The following is a 16,982-nucleotide window of genomic DNA, read 5'->3' as shown; positions in this document are numbered from 1 at the left end:
TGGAATTCCTTCATCTGACGATGTCAAAAATAAGAAGTCCATATACATGTGGATCTATTTCTAGACCCTCTATTCCACTCCACTGACCCATTTGTCTATCTCAATGCCAATACTGTACTGCCTTGATTATTATAGCTTTATAAGTCTTGAAATCAGGCCTACCTGTTTAGTCCTCCAATTTTTTCCTTCTTTTCCCAAGTTGCTTTGTCTATTCTGAGTGATTTGCATTTCCATATACATTTTAAAACCAGCATGTCAATTTCTACCCAAAAAGCCTCCTAGGATTTTAATTGAGATTGCATGGAATCTATAGATCAATTTAGAAAGAACTTAAATTTCAACTATCTCTGGAAAATTCCCCAATATTTGGAAACTAAGAATATATTTCTAAATGATCCTTAGATCAATGTAGAAATTAAAATAAAATTAGAAAATATTTTGAGATGAATGTGAATAAAAATGCAACAAATCAGAGTTTGTGGCATGTTACTAAAATAGTATTTAGAGGGAAATATACAGCATTAAAGGCCTATATTAGAAAAGGAAAAATATCTCAAATCAATGACATTAACTTCCACTTTAAGAAACTAGAAAAATAAGGCAAACCAAACCCAAAAGCAAGCAGGAGAGGAAATAATACAGATCAGATCAGAATCAATGAAATAGAAACAGAAAAACAATGGAAAATATTAATGACAATGATTAATAAAATTTATTAACCTCTAGCCAGACTGGTCAGGAAAAAAAGAGAGAATACACAAATCACCAATATAAAAAATGATAAAGACAACATCACTATAAATTCTATAGCTATTAAAAAGAAAATAAAACAATATGAACATTCTATGACAATGTAATTCCATTGTGACCTGTGAACATTCTTTGTATGACTTGAATCATTTTACATTTATTGGGACTTGCTTTACGTCCCCAAATGTAATCTATATTTATAAATGTCCTATGTGCACTTGAAAAGAATATGTATTCTCATACTGTGGGTGTTCTGGGAAGGCCAATTAAGTCAAGTTGGTTGATAATGTCATTCAAGTCTTCTTTTCCTCACTGATTTTATATATACTTAGCCTGTTGATGATTGAGAGAGGGATGTTAATGCTTCCAAATAGAATTGTGTATTAAAATTTTTTTACACTTCATTTCATGCATTTTGGTACATAAATGTAAAGGATTATTATATCCTCTTGATAAATAGACTTTATCATGAAATGAAACTCCTTTCTCTGGTGATAGTGTTTGCTATGAAATCTACTTTATCAGGTATTAATATAATCATGCAAGCTTTCTTTTGATTACTGTTAGCTTGGCACACCAATTTCCATCCTTTTATTTTTGGGTTTTTGTGTCTTTTAATATAAAGGCAGAATATACTTGGGTCTTACAATCAGAAAATTTCTGCCTTTTATTTGGGCTGTTTAGGCCATTTACATTTAATGTGATAACTGATATGCTTAGTGTTAAGTCTATATTCTTGCTATTTGTTTCCTATTTGTCTCATCTATTCTTTGTTCTTTTCTTATTCTTTTTCTACCTTTTTTGGATTAATTATTCTTATGATTCCATTTTATCTCTTTTGGCTTATTAGCTATATGTCATTATCTTGTTATTTTAGTAATTGCTTTAGAGTTTACAGTATATGCTCTTAATTTATCTCAATCTATTGGGTTGGCCAAAAACCCGAATGAACTTTTTGGCCAATCCAATACCTTCAATTGATATTATATCACTTCATGTATGATAGTAGAACTTTACAATAGCATATTTACATTTCTCCCCTTCTCACTTTTATGCTATTGCTGTCATACATTTTAGTTTTATATATGCTATAAACTCAGTAATATATTATTATTCTGTTCAAATAGTCAATTATTTAAATAGTCAAGATATTTAAATGATAAGAAAAAATATTGTATATTTATCCATCTAGTTACCATTTTTAGTGCTCCTCATTTCTTTGGGTGGATCCATATTTCCATCTGGCATATCCATCCTTCTGCTGTTCTTTAACATTTTTTGTAGTGTAGGTCTACCAGTAATGAATTCTTTCAGTTTTTAATATCTGAAAGATATTACTGCTGGGTATAAAATTCTTGGTTGAATTTTTCCCCTTAGCACTTTAAAGATGTTGCTCCACTGTTTTCTCACTTGCATCGTTTCTGATGAGATATCTACTGTTATCCTTATCTTTGTTCATCTCTCCATATGTATCTTTTTTTTCTCTAGCTGTTTTTAAAATTTTTCTCTTCATTACTGGTTTGGAGTAATTTGATTATAATATGCTTTTGGTGTAATTTTCTTTATATTCCTTGTGCTTGTGTTTTATTGAGCTTCTTAAGTCTATGGACTTATAGTTTTCATCATTTGGCAAAATATTAGCCATTATTTCATCAAATATTCTTTCCTCCTTTCCCTCTTCTTTACTTTAGGGACTCCACTTACACATACATTAGGCTGTTTGAAGGTGTCTTACAACTCATTGATGCTCTTTACAATTTCTATTCTTGTTTTCTGTGCTTCATTTCAGATAGTTTCTATTGCTAATTCTCACTACACTTTTCTTCCAAAATGTCTAATCATATCCAGTGTGTTTATCATTAATCCCATACAATATTATTTAGTTAATACCATCCAGTATATTTTTCATATCAGACACTGTAGTTTTCATATCTAGACATGTGATCTTTTTTATATCTTTCATGTCTCTACTTAAACATATGGGCTACAGTTGTAAGAATTGTAAGAACTACTTTAATGCTCTTGTCTGCTAATTCTAACATCTGTTTCAGTTCTGGGTTGATTTCAATTGGTTGTTATTTTCCTCTTATTATTGGTAGTGTTTTCTTCCTTCTTTGCATGTCCAGTAAATTTTGATTGGATGTTAGATATTGTGAATTTTAGCTTGCTGGGAGTGTGTATACACACACACACACACACACACACATGCTTTATCCTGGGATGCAGTTACTTGGAAACACTTTGATCCTCTTATATCTTGATTTTAAGATTTGTTAGGTGAGCCTAAAGCAACATTTAGCCTACAACTAATTATTCCCCTGCTAAGGCAAGACAATTATGAGTATTCTACCCAATTCCCTTTAAATTCCAATTCCCTTTAAATTATGAGGTATTCTAGTCTGGCTAGTAGGAATAGGCACTTTTATTGCTCTGTGTGAAGTGTGAACATCAGGACTGTTCTTTCTAAACCTCTTGAATGGTTCTTTCCTGGTCTCAGGTGGTTTCCTCATTGAGAGTCAATTAGTACTCTGATGAATACTCTTCAGATTTCTACAGTTCTATCTCTCTTCAGTTCTATCCTCTCTTGTGTTTTATCCCATTAATTATAGCTGCCTTGGTATCCTTGGATCCTTAGTCAACTCCTCAACACAAGGAATCCATCAGGTCTGCCTGGAAACCCTCTCAATGCAGTAAGCTGAGGCAATCATCGGGCTTACTTCATTTGTTTCTTGTCTCTTAGAGAGCACTGTCTTCATTTCTTGATGCCCAATATTTCTTGATGTCTTCATTTCTTGAAAAGCCATTCTTCCACATATGTTGTCTTTTTTTAAAAATTGTTTCAGGTGGAAGGGTAAACCTAATTCTTGGTAGCCCTCTTTGCAGAAGCAGATGTCCATGGATTGTATTTTGTCCACTCCACTCTTCACAACTGACTTACATTTCATGAACTGACATCTTTAACATTCCAATTCCCAGAACATTCAATAAAGGAAAAATTCCTGCTGAACTCCCTCCCTGGGACTTGGTAAATAACCTTGCAGGGCCTAATTATAGAGAATCATTTGAGAGACACAAACAGTGTCTATCTCTTATATCTCTGTTAATGTAGTCACGTAAAGTTAAGGGCAAATTCATATTTCTGGGCAACTATAAAAATTATAGCTATGCTGTTTCAAACATGACTAAAAACACACTGAAAATAATTCATTTATGTGGCACCCCACAAGTCTCCCAAAAACTTAGCCTCTGAGAGAATCTTGGCTCAGAAACCTAGATCTTTTTATGTTAGTACATTTCTCCCTAAGAAACAAGGTATTTTCAAAGAGCATTCATTCTTTGAAGTCAGTTAGAAAATTAGTGCTGCAGGGTACTAAACAGTACTTTAGTAGCCTGACAGAGATAATGTACAACTGCAATGTGTTCATTTTGCCAGGATGTAATTTACCCTTTCAGCACATGTTCCTTCCTTCTGTGTGTGCCTCAGCTCATTAGAGTTTGGAAATAGCCAACTGTAGTCTAGTTTCCATTGAGTTTCCTTCTGAATGCATAGAATATTAAACTTCAAAACATAGTGGGTTTGATCACACTGGGCACCGAGTTGTGCTTGGATACTCCCTTTCAAAAATTAGAGCTGGTTCCCAGGGGTTGGATTAAGGGTAGGAGCATTAAAAATAGTTAAATTGACTCCCTCTGGTCATCAGATGTAATAAGATCCATTAAAAAGAAACGTTCAAAAAGTACCTGTTTGTTACTAGATAGTTTCTAAAAATCAATATATCTACTGATATGCATATCATTTAAAATTTTTTCTAAAGTAGAGAGTTTTAATGCAATGGAGAAGGGGTATATGAAGCTGATCAAATTCTTTTCCACTTCATGCCACTAAGAAATAACTTTAGTCCTGATAGGATTTTGGGCTAAGATAACACAATTAACTAAAGCCCAATGATCTAAGTCCTGATGACACCAAAGCAATGATAATGACTGATGTCGTGTTAGCCCATCAATGAAATTAAAATACAAAGTTTTTCATGCCCAGACTTACAAGTATATGGACACACCAGACTCAATTTGAATCAGTGGAAGGTTGGAGTTATGGAGGGAAAAAGGATAGACATCAGAAAATGTCCCTTCTTTATTTACTGCATCCTGTTCACTGCCCTATGGGATCAAGAATCCTGTTCATTAAATAATCAAGCTTTATGCTTATTTGTACAATAGAACAAAATATCTATTTCATCACTTCACCCCACCAAAAAAAAAAACAGTTTAATTATTTAAAATACTGGTGATAATTCAGTTAAAAAAGACACAGGTAAAATAAAAGGGAGTAATGAAGGTGATAAAATTTAACCTACAATGCTCACATGAATACATTACAACAGTTATTTATAGCACAATACAAACATACAAAAAGATTCAAGACCCCATGTTAAAGATCTGGGAATTGGTTTATTCTGGGCTTTTATGCTGTAGGAATTCAGACGGGTCAGTCACTGGATATAGGATGGGTCAGGTGTCCAGGTGCTGGCTTTATAACTAACAGCATTCTCCTCTACTGTACCTATTCTGGCTTGTGTTACCTTAACTTGGGTCTAATGATGTCTGGGACTTGAACAAACCATACCCATAACAGAGTCTGGCTAAGAGACTGTCATTCTGAATCCTATTTTATCTCCATGTAATTCATGTCTTAGTCACAATTATTCAAGGAGGGTATGTATTAAGCAAGTGGTTTCCATTTGCATAAACAATTTGGTAAAAAAATTGGACATGTGTGTTCCCCAGATATTATGTGATAAGACACCTGGGGCGAGTTATTTGAATGATCTTCAAAGAAAGAACTGATTTCATGCATATGGGTAAAGAGAGCATATCACAATGGCTTAGAGATGAAAACTAAAGGCAATTCTCTCTTTTTAACAGATGTATGAGTTGTATTCAAATTTCTTCTTACTCCTCAACCTGATTACCCTGCATTTGTTCTTCTCTGACTAACCAAACTACTCAAAGAATAGCTTAGCATCTAATACAACGTCTGCAGGGAGGTATGGTTCAAAGAGTCTGAGATGCTAACAAAAACCACTTCCTAAAACTTTCATTTTTAGTTTAATATCATTTATATGTATGGGGGGATAACTAGGAATAAGCCCATGTTATAATTGAAACAGGAGGATTATATAAAAGGTGAGAGTAGTTTTCTCAATCTGATGGTCCAAAGTTTGGAGGGCAATATAATTTGAACTTTCAGATTTTATAAAGAATGGAATGCTATTTATGCAAAGTAAAAGCAGTGCTCATGAAGCCCATCACAATGTAGGTTCATTCTAACTGGTCTGGGATTGTCATCCAAAGCTTGCCTTTAAGATGTACTCTTGCTGACCAAACTGTATTCTACAGCTATGCACATTCTCCAGTATGTGGGCCTCCCACTGAACAGATAACACTGAACAGATTTCTGTTTTTGCTCTTCCCCAAAATAATAACTCATTAAAGGTATAAAAAATTGAAAACTGAAAACATGGAACATTTCCCATTTACGCTGCATAATTCACAAAGACTTACATTCCATTCCATTATAATCAGCAAGCCCAGAATCAACTTTTCATAAAGTTTAAAATGAAAAATGGCAAGTGGGAAAAGAAAGAGTATAGAACTCATTTGTGATGGAGAAAGTATGGTGGAAGGGAAAACATACAACAATAATTTGTAAATTATTGAAAAAGGGATAATAGTACTCTTTAAATGTAGTGAATGTTTTTTTTCAGGGTATAAGACTATATTAACAATTCCACACAATTGCAACTTTATGTGTAAATCTAACAAGCTTGCATTAAATCGCACAATTTATGGAAAAATATAACGGGAATTATGCTCTTACCATCTGTTTTCTTTGAATCATTTCTGACATTGCATTGATCCTTCTTGTCTGTCTTATTTTTATCATCTTTCAAGTCACCTGAAAGTAATAAACATGACAAACAGTACGTGTATAAAGCTAACAGGGAAGTTATAAATATCTTTAAACCTGTCAAAAAAAGAAAAAAAACCACATAATTTTAATCGTGAGGGGTTACATGTCTGAGTGTAAATATCAGGAAACTGGATTAGGTCCTGGAAATTGGATTATGATCTGGAAATTAAGACTGAAAGTTCATGTTAAACAGGATTGTACTTAAGTCAATGGTGTTATTTTCCAAGGAAGGCAGTTCAGCTTTACTATTAGGCTGTGGAGTGAGGAAAAACCTGCGTTACTGTAAGTTATATCAATTAATAGCTACTATTTAACTTCTATGTGCTTTTCCTTATCTGCAAATGGTGATAATAATACCTACTTTATAGGCATAATATAAGGATAAATGCATTTAAGGTATTGAATGTGCTATCTGGCACGTCACTCAATGACAGCTGTTATTCTAAAACAGAGCTGTAAATGGTACTTTAATTAATGAGCTTGTTGAAATGTAATATGTAAAAGTTAAAAAACACTATGCACACCAGTGTAGAGTGAACATGTGTCAAAATTTTATTTAATTCATTTTTGAAGGAACGAGGAAGACAGTAAGGATGGTTCCAAGAGCATTTAAGGAAATGGATAGGGGCTTCCCTGGTGGCGCAGTGGTTGAGAGTCCACCTGCCGATGCAGGGGATGTGGGTTCATGCCCCGGTCCGGGAAGATCCCACGTGCCGCGGAGCGGCTGGGCCCGTGAGCCATGGCCGCTGAGCCTGCGCTCCGCAACGGGAGAGGCCACAACAGTGAGAGGCCCGCGTACCACAAAAAAAAAAAAAAAAAAAAGGAAATGGATGCTTCTAAGTATTTAGAAATATATTAAAATAAGATTGCTAGGTTAGAGACGAAACTGGTTATTTCCTACAGGGCAATAAAACTATAACTGTTGTGGTTATCTCCTCTAGTAGTCAAAAATCTACACGTTAGTACATAACCTCACAGTACCTAGGCTTGAGCAAATAGTAAATGACAAAGTTAAACATAGTCATGTTCTTCTAAAACAAGGGGTCAGCAAATTATTGTCCGTGGGCCAATCTGGCTTGTTATCATTTTTGGAAATAAAGTTTTACTGGAACATAGCCACATCCATTCATTTACATAATGTCTGTAGTTGCTTTCCTGCTGCAACGGTAGAGTTGAATAGTTGCAGCAGAGACATGCAAAGCCAGGAGTATTTATTATCTGGGCCTACACAGAAAAAGTTTGCTGACCCCTGCCTAAGACAGTTAAATAATCCTTGGGCAGGTCTTTTTTGACAATACGCCAGTGTGACACTGAAAGGACATGGTATTTCTTCTCTCAGATTTCTTCTCAAGTTTCGGATATTTTTCTTACAAATCTTACTGATGGCGGCTTTCTTTTTAGCCTGCATAAAATCAAGAATAGATTACTACTAAATTACTGGCATTAATAAAGCAAAAAGACCCTAATAATTATTGCAGCCAGGAAGCGGGGAGCAGGGCCCAAGGCTGGAAGGGTACATTTATCTTTTCTACTTTCTTTGTGCCAGGCAGTGTGCTAAATGCTTTACATGCATCATTTCATTAAATTCTCATAGCAACCCCATTATGAAGGTACTATTATTGAAAGTACACAAATTCGTCAAAGATTAATTCACTAAAGTGACCAATTTGCTGAATCACCAAATGATTGAGGATGTTTTCCAAGTTTGAGTTTTTCCTTGACTTCACTGCGGACACTCTGTCACAAGCTGGTCAGGCCAGCTGTATTGAGTGCAGTAGACTGCTCTCCTGAATGTGTTTCACACACTCTCAGGCTGCATCTCTGCCCCAAACTTTGCAAGAGTGTCTGCTGCTATAGCAAAACTGCTCCTGTTGGCTACCTTAGATCTGGTTTAAGCCACTGATCTGACAAATGACCAACCGATCTTTCTACAAAGTGATTTTGCTTAAATATTAAATAGTCTTAAGCAAAAACCCACAGAATCATCTCTATCTTATGGCTCTGGAACCTAAAGCACAGATAAAGTAATTTACCATCACATACACAGATAGGTCTGATTCTAGAGGCCAAGCTCTCAAGTACTGTATTTTGCAACTTCCCTATGAAGCTTAAGTTCTAGATTTCAGACTTTCATTTACTGTTGCCATTTTTAAATGCCTCTGGCCTATAGATTTATATAGAAATGGTTACCCAAGGATAATTCAAGACCATTTTAGGTTACATTCTACAAAATAAGTAGTTTTAATGGAATTTGACAAATTTTAAGCTTGAGGGAAGGGGAGTCAACTCTGGCCACAGTGCCAGCAGGAGGAGTGTGAGTGAAGCACATGGTCATTGCTCATTACCACCACCAATGGCCAAAATAGATGGATTCCTTTGGAAACCCCATGGAACAGTTCAAGCACTGGCTTTTCCCTATTTTAAGGATGCCAGAAATGAACTCAAGGATGATCCTGAGTCTTGTAGTCAAACTAATTCCCTACAGAAAAATGGTCTTTCTTTCCTCAATGAGACTTCATACCTCTAATGCACAATACTTTAAGGTTTCAGGGTTGCCCTGGACTGGAGCTTTACCCACAGCTGCAGCAGGGCCAGGGTGTCTTCCAGAGGTCAGGAGGAGTCGTCTGATGTGCTGGATGCTAGCCAGCAGCCTGCGGAAGCCTGCCTTCTCCTCAGTCAGGGTTGGGGAGGCTAAAGGGGAAAGTACCTTGATGGAGACCAAAGCTTAGGGGTTCCCATGACTGCTGATAGGGGACCAAATGTCTAGAACCACAATTAGCCAATATCCTTCAGCTCCATCCTGGAAGTTATCTTGAGCGAACACAAAGAAGGGTGCCGGGAAAGTGACACATGTTTGTTTGATGATGTTCCTCGAACAGAATCCATTAGGTAATTTCCCATGGGTTGAATATGGACTAACGGCTGATGTGAGCTGTTATTCAATAAACAGGGGGAAACAAAAGAGCCTTTCTGTGCAGTTATAAATCATTTTAATTAGGCTGCTGCAACCAAGTCCCGAACCACCATTAGCCTTTATTATTATTGCTCAAAATTGATTTCTTTTCCCACCTCTCATTTAATACTTAATTTTTAAGGGAAATGGTAGACTACTGCTTACTTTGGGAAATGAACGCAGTTGTGAGTCAATCCAGCCTAGCTGGAGGCTCAGGCTCCTGTTTTCTTTCAGGCACTCCCCTAACCATCTTCAAAATAAATTATTGCCACCTCTGCCCTCTCTGGGTATTTGTTTACACCTGTCTCGTAGAATGTATAACCTCCTTTGTGACCAGCATGTTTGTATTCATTGGTTTCTCTCCCCGACCAGACCAGGGGTTGGCAAACTATGGCCCATGAGCCAAACGTGGCCCCAGTGCCTGGTCATATAGGTCCCACAACCCAAAAAGAGTTTTTTAATATTATTAAATGGTTGAAAAAAGAGAAGGATATTTAATGACATGTGAAATTTTAATTTTCATAAATAAAGTTTTATTGCAACATAGCCATGCTCACTTGTTTACATGTTATCTGTGGCTGTTTTTGTACTAAAACAGGCGTGTTAAGTAGTTGAAACAGAAACTGTAGGGCTGCAAAGCATAACATTTACTGTCTGGTCCTTTATAGAAAGAGTGTGCCAACCCCTGGAATAAACAGATTATAAGCTTCTTGTGGACAGTAGCTGGGTCTCAATATTCCTCCTACTTCCTACTCTCACCAACAGCACTGAACTACACAAATAAGGGCATGCTGGTTAAGGAATACAGAATTTGGACTCACATATTCCTATTTGACCTGAAATCTCGACTTAATGTTTGCTTGGCCTTAAGCAAGTGATTTAATCTTTCTGAGTCTCGGTTTCCTCATCTGCAAAATGGAAATGAGTCTATCTACCTCATACAGTTGCTAGGATTTTTAAATGATTTAGTGTATGTAAAATCCCACGTACGGTGTCCGGCACATATTAAACATTCCATAACTGTTACTGACATAATAATGGCTGTTTTTATTAAGAGAAAGACATTTTAAACCCACTTCCCTAACAGAAAAAAAAGTAGGGAAGAAACACATCTTGCCTTTCTCACCAGTCCTTACATATTCCCCCTCTGGGAAGGAGAGACTCATCTAGAAGGAAGAGTTGAGTACGCACAGCTCAGCTCAGCCACCCGTTTCTCCAGCCCCCAGCCCCCTTTGAGATGCGTTTTCCATGAGACACACACCTTTTCTGTTACTGAAGAAGCAGCCTGCTTAGGTGCAGAGTGGGGGGTGAGGGATGAGGCCTGATCCCACCTGCTCTGCCAGTGTCCCGTGGGCCATGCCCAGTTCAGGGCAGATGTGTGCAGAAGCCCATGTGCTCAGCAGATCAAGTCTGTGTTTTCCAGTTCAGCTCCAGTTGCTGTGGAGCTAACATTGTGATCACTTTCTGATTCTGGTATCTCCCTCTCAGTTGGTTCCACCCTCAGTAGGGGAAAACAGGGGTGTTTTGCATTGCTCTCTAAAACTCCAACAGCTGTATGAGAAATTCTTATTGAATTGAACATATTTTCTGACCTATGATGCGCTTGAATACAAAGCAGACTAGTTATGAGCTGTCTCCAGAACCTGGCTGCTGAGGGGCTGGGCAAGTTGGATGATGGCCTTCCCTGCCTCCTGGGGTGTTCGTGGGGCTTACCTGAAGGAATTTAGGCAAAGCTCTTGGAACACGACATGAGCTTTTTTTTTTTTCTTAAACACCTTTTCATTTTATTTATTTAATTTATTTATTTGGCTGCGTCGGGTCTTCGTTGCTGTGCGCAGGCTTTCTCTAGTTGCAGCGAGTGGGGGCTACTCTTCGTTGCGGTGCGCGGGCTTCTCACTGCGGTGGCTTCTCTTGTTGCGGAGCATGGGCTCTAGGCGCGAGGACTTCAGGATTTGTGGCACATGGGCTCAGTAATTGTGCTTCATGGGCTCTAGAGTGTAGGCTCAGTAGTTGCGGCACACAGGACTAGTTGCTCCGCGGCATGTGGGATCTTCCGGGAGCAGGGATCGAACTCGTGTCCCCTGCACTGGCAGGCAGATTCTTAACCACTGTGCCACCAGGGAAGTCCTAACATGAGCTCTTACCATTATTACACGTATTAAAACATTGTTTTCTGTTCTACATGTTATATATGTCAATTGCAAAAATAATTGGAGAGTGTTGTGCTAAGCACTTTCTATGTATTTCTCATTTACTTGGGCTGTGTAGCATAATAGCTAGACCGTGGTTCAGAGGAGATCACCTGGACCTACCAGGCAGGTGAGAGAGTGAATATGTAAAGAGAGAATTTATTTATCTATTTATTTATTTATTTTTATTCTTTTTAAAGGATGGTCTTTTATTTTTTATTTATTTTTTGGCTGCACCACGTGGCTTGCCGGATCTTAGTTCCCCAACCAGGGATCGAACCCGGGGCCCTCTTCAGTGGAAGCGCCGAGTCCTAACCACTGAACCACCAGGAAATTCCCAAGAGAGAATTTTAAACAGCATCTGGTGTATAATGAATAAATGCTAGTTGTTTTATTGTCATTGTTGCTTTTGCTACCATTATTATTATTGGAAGCTCACAAGTGGCCCAAGCTGTGAGCAGTTATTATTATGCACATTTTACAGAGACAATGGAAGGTTAAGTAACCTGGCCAAGGCCAGCAAGAAGTGAGAGGCGCAGCTGTGACTTGAATCCAGGTCTGTCTGACTGCCAGATGACCATGCCACAACCTGGCACTTGAAAGCTCCAGTGACTCTGAACTTCCTGCTCGTCCCTAAACAAGGTAAGCAATTCCATGCCCCTATGCAGTAGCTCATCGTATCCTCTCTGGCTGAGAAGTCCCTGTGTCCCCCCAAATTTCAGCATTTGAAACGCAGCTTAGACATCACCTCTTCTTGAAGCTTTCTTTGACATTTACTACATCTTGCAATCCCCAGACCCAACAAAGCTACTCTTTTCTGCACATGGCCCTTGGGTATTTTATCTGCCATACCACTACTGTTACTGGCTCAGAATTAATTCTGAGGGTGTCCATATCCCCTAGGAGATTGTGGACTTCTTGTGGCCTTTTCATTTCTAAATTCTCAGCGCCAAGAGCAGTGCTTGGCACGGAGTTGTTAACCAATAAATATTTGCTGCATTAAATATAAGAAATCATCAACTGTATGCACACGACAGTGACCAGCTCATCCTGGCTTGTCTGGAACTTTTCTGGTTTTACTACTGAAAGCCCTGAATCCCAGGAAACCGTTCATTCCCAGGCTAACTGGGATGACTGGTCATCCTAATGTATACACTTGTTCACCTACAGATATATAGACAATACTATGGAACTAGACCTTAGGCAGACATGAGTGCCGGCCCTGCCAGGGGGATGGTACCTACAGAAGACTGCCTTTCTATTCATTCATTCCTGCGTTAAGCACTCAGGAATGTGCTGGGATTGCTAATAGGAATTTCCCCTGCTGGTAGGCAGGTGCTGGCCAGAGTCTCCAAAACGACCCAGCTGGAAAGGGCCCAAAAGATATAAATCTCCCCAGAGAGCATGGTCTAAGCAAGCTTCTGGCTGCTTTTGATGGGATCCTAATAGGATCCACAGCCTAGGGAGGTATGATCAGCAGCAGCTGGATGGCCAGGGCAGCCCTGCTCTGTGACCTGTCCTCACAGGGGCAGTTCTTTGCCAGCATCCATTCATCACATCATTAGCACCCTGAAAAGAGCCTTTCACTGGCGCAATCCTACTCACCATTCTGTTGCTTTTCTCCTGATGACTTCTCAGCTTTGGAATTTTTCCCACGAGGGCTGTCACTTTGGTTTGTTCCTGTTCCGTTGACTTGATTCTTAGCTTCCCCAGATGCCTTTTTCTCGGCTTTACCAGATGCACCTTCTTCAGCCTGGCTTTTGGCTTCCATTTCCTTTTGCTTCTCCTCTGCGGCCAGGCGAGCCTTTTCTTCTGCTTCCTTCTTGGCCTTCTCCTCTGCATCCAGAACAAACCAGGAAAGGTGGAGAAAATATAAAGAGGTCATGCCATTAGGAGAATTGCCTCTTTGAACAAAAGCAAGAGTTTGCATTGGGAATTAATGCATTAAAATGACCTAAGGTGTTTACTGTGTGTTTGGGGTATAATTTTGGTTAATTCAAGTCAGATTGGTATGTATATTCAGGAAGCCAAAAATCTGTTCATGGTGATGTCATTTCTGAAAACAGTGGGTTAGAAGAAGGGGATGGGGAGAAAGTAATAATAAGGATAATAATAATTAATAAACCGATACTGTAATTGGCATTATTAATATTAATATTACCATCAATAAGTTCTCTTGAGTGTGTCCTCTATGCCAGGTATTATACTAAGTGCTTTCCAAGGATTACCTCCTCTCATTCTCAACCTCGTATGGCAGCTACTATCATTGTAACCCTATTTTACAAACGTGGAATTGAGGCTCAGAGACATTACAAAGCTCTCCCACAGCCCAGTAAAAACTGAAGTTTCATGTAGATTTGCTTAGGAACTGGAGTTTAAACATAAAAAAACTGATTACAAAACCAAAATACAGGGAAAATAACCACCACTAGAATAATACTGTTGCAGGCCACTGTCTGTGAATTTAAAAGTAGGAGGAGGGTAATTGGGCCTCACAAAAAAACATGGTCTTCAAACTGTCCACAGGGTGAGAGGTGGCCTTTAGTTTGGCCAGGGATGCTGGTCTGTGTCTTCCTCTTTAATGAGAGGATGTCAGCCTTATTTCCAATTTGGTTGACTGTGAAAGGGTCTGGCTCTGTGTTTAATCAAAAACATAGTGCAATTGCCTATGGTCAAGGATTCATGAAAAAATGGATACATTCATTCAACTAATATTTATTGAGCCGCTACAGTGTCAAGTACTGTTTTAGGCACTGGTAATACAGCAGGAAGCAAGAAGACTTATAGAGTAGAAAATACCATAATTAAGCACACAAATCACTAGGATAATTTCAGATGGTGAAAAGAGTTTTACAAAAAAGTAAAGCAGAGTAATATGATGGAACGCGATCAGCATAAGGGAAGGAGGTGGCATTAAGTAAGGAGGTGAAGTAGGTGACATTTGACCAAATCTTGAATGATGAATTGCTGACCATGCAATAATCAAGAAAAGAGAGCATTCCAGGTGGAGGAAATAAAAAGTGTAAGGCCGTAAGACTGGACTGAGCTTGGTATGTTCCAGGGACAATGAGTTCGCCAGTATGGCTAAAGCAAATTTAGTAAGGGGTTAGTGACAGATGATGTGATCAAGTGACCAAGGACATGCAAGGTTGAGATCATGCAGAGGCTTGGAGGCAATGAAGTGGAGCTGGATTGTAGGAAGTAACCTACAGAGACCAACAGAAAGCACCTAACAGAAACCAATCCTCCCTTAAGGTCTACAGACTCACTGTCTAGCATTCTATTCACTCAAAAGGGCTTCCAACCTCCACTATGAAAAGCATTATTGCATTTTTTTCTCTAGATGTGTTACAAATGCCCCACACCTTATTACCAGGGGTCTTCTTTACTTCCCTTGGTTAGCCCTGGTCCTGAAAACAGCTGGCTTTCATAGATGACAGGTGAAATTTTAATCTAATGGGCACCAGAGTGGTTATGCATGTGATCACGTTTCCCTTTGTTTCAGCTGCTAAAGAGCACAAAACCCAGATTTGGTTCCAGGTTCACACGTTCGCCGGGCTTTATGGTGTTGTATTTTGTGCATGTCTATGACCTCTGGCTTCATTTTACTCTTCCTGCCCTTACATTTGCCTGGCTCAGATGTCCTCCTTAATATTTTATGAAGTTTTCATTCATCCTTTTATTGATTCATCCAACCACCTATCCAAACCAATACCCTGGCCTCACCCCTGACAAATTAAATCAGACTCTGGAGGGAGAGAGGCAAAAATAGGATATTTTTAATGCTCTCCAGATGAGTCTAACATGCAATAAGGATTGATAAGCACTGATTTAAATTTTAAATGTTTGCCATTCAATATTTCATGATATTCTACTTCCCAACAGGATGTATTTATAATTTACAGTGAAGAGGTAAGGAAAAGTTTCTTAACAAAACTGCATAATTATGTGCATATATAGTATAATATGTCTTCTGACTCCTACAGAAAGGTACAACTAAAGAGTAAAAGAATGCCCTTGCAGAAGATAGGGAGATGGCATTCTCAAGTAGGCTGCAGGCCCACAGAAGGCTCCCTAGAATGTTCGTCCAGACTTCCTCTTATCCTTCTGTAATGCCCCGAGGACAAAGGTCAAATGTCATCTCCATCACTGAATTCCCAGTGCTTGGTATAACGCCTGGCACCTAGCAGATGCTCATGGAGTATTTGTTGACTAAATGAAATGTACACAGAGGGTGTGATTCACCCTATCTGCCAATGAACCTGACTCATATTCCATCATCAGCAATCCAGACCAGTATAAAATACAGGAACTATACACACCCTAAAGTCCTATCCTGAAAAAAATTAGCCATTTGACTGTATTTGACTATAGGTAAGTAAAAAGATGACTGTACTTACTACACAGAGAGGGAAAGAGGGCCAAGGGGGAAGAGAATTCAGTTATACTCAGATATCAGGTAAAATAATGTATAATCCTCTCACAGAATCCCCACTGAATCTACTGCAAACTTTCAACATTCAAAATATCCCCAAGTTAAAAGTAATTTTGATGAAAGCTGAAGGTATTAAATTCTGCTTTGCTACAAGAGTGCAACATATTATCTAAGCAAGAAAAATTCATTTGACAACTGAGTCAGACCAATTTTCTATGGAAAATCTAGCAAACCCCCCCCCCAAAAACCAGGGGGTACATTTCAGAAACAAGTCTGTTTGGGCTCAACTACAGTTGACAGTAGGCAATTAATGTTTAAATTAGTGAATGGTAGCTCTTATGACATCATAATCAGATCCGACATGATTCCTTTCTCTGCAGCAGTCACGTTCCAATGGATGGCTCTGAAATGTTCTACAATTTCTCTACTCTACTCCTATCTCTTCTTTGTATCTCTGAAATATCTGATATTAGTGTGATCAGCCATCAGCATCCAGTGCTACTACTCAAAATAAGTAGACAAAAACAAGCAAACACATAAATAAGAAAAGAGAAAATAAATTGACAGAAGGAACATCTGTTCTACTGTAATCCAATCTCCTTATATTTTCAAGGTGAAATATTAATATACATAAAATCTTTCCTACTATGAGACAAAGTAGGTGATAGAACAATTAATTTG

At 38.3% G+C, this 16,982-nt stretch overlaps 1 protein-coding gene across 7 annotated transcripts in view; it reads right to left on the bottom strand.

Moving 5' to 3' along the window:
- The window catches only part of PDE1C (phosphodiesterase 1C), a 472,817-nt gene that overhangs the window by 40,938 nt on the left and 414,897 nt on the right, over positions 1-16,982 (bottom strand). For 6 of the 7 annotated variants that reach the window (XM_032643393.1, XM_032643388.1, XM_032643389.1 and 3 more), the window contains 2 exons: positions 13,472-13,702; positions 6,632-6,709 (listed from right to left, as the gene is read on the bottom strand). In XM_032643393.1, coding sequence (XP_032499284.1) covers positions 6,632-6,709; positions 13,472-13,702 — 309 coding nt within the window. The remainder of the gene's footprint in view (positions 1-6,631; positions 6,710-13,471; positions 13,703-16,982) is intronic. The other variant, XM_032643391.1, reaches the window with a different exon arrangement.

The sequence above is a fragment of the Phocoena sinus genome, chromosome 9 (assembly GCF_008692025.1).
Source record: "Phocoena sinus isolate mPhoSin1 chromosome 9, mPhoSin1.pri, whole genome shotgun sequence".
Lineage (NCBI taxonomy): Eukaryota > Metazoa > Chordata > Mammalia > Artiodactyla > Phocoenidae > Phocoena > Phocoena sinus.
The sequence above is the reverse complement of the archived record's forward strand: the minus strand, read 5'-3'. Positions and strand labels throughout refer to the sequence as shown.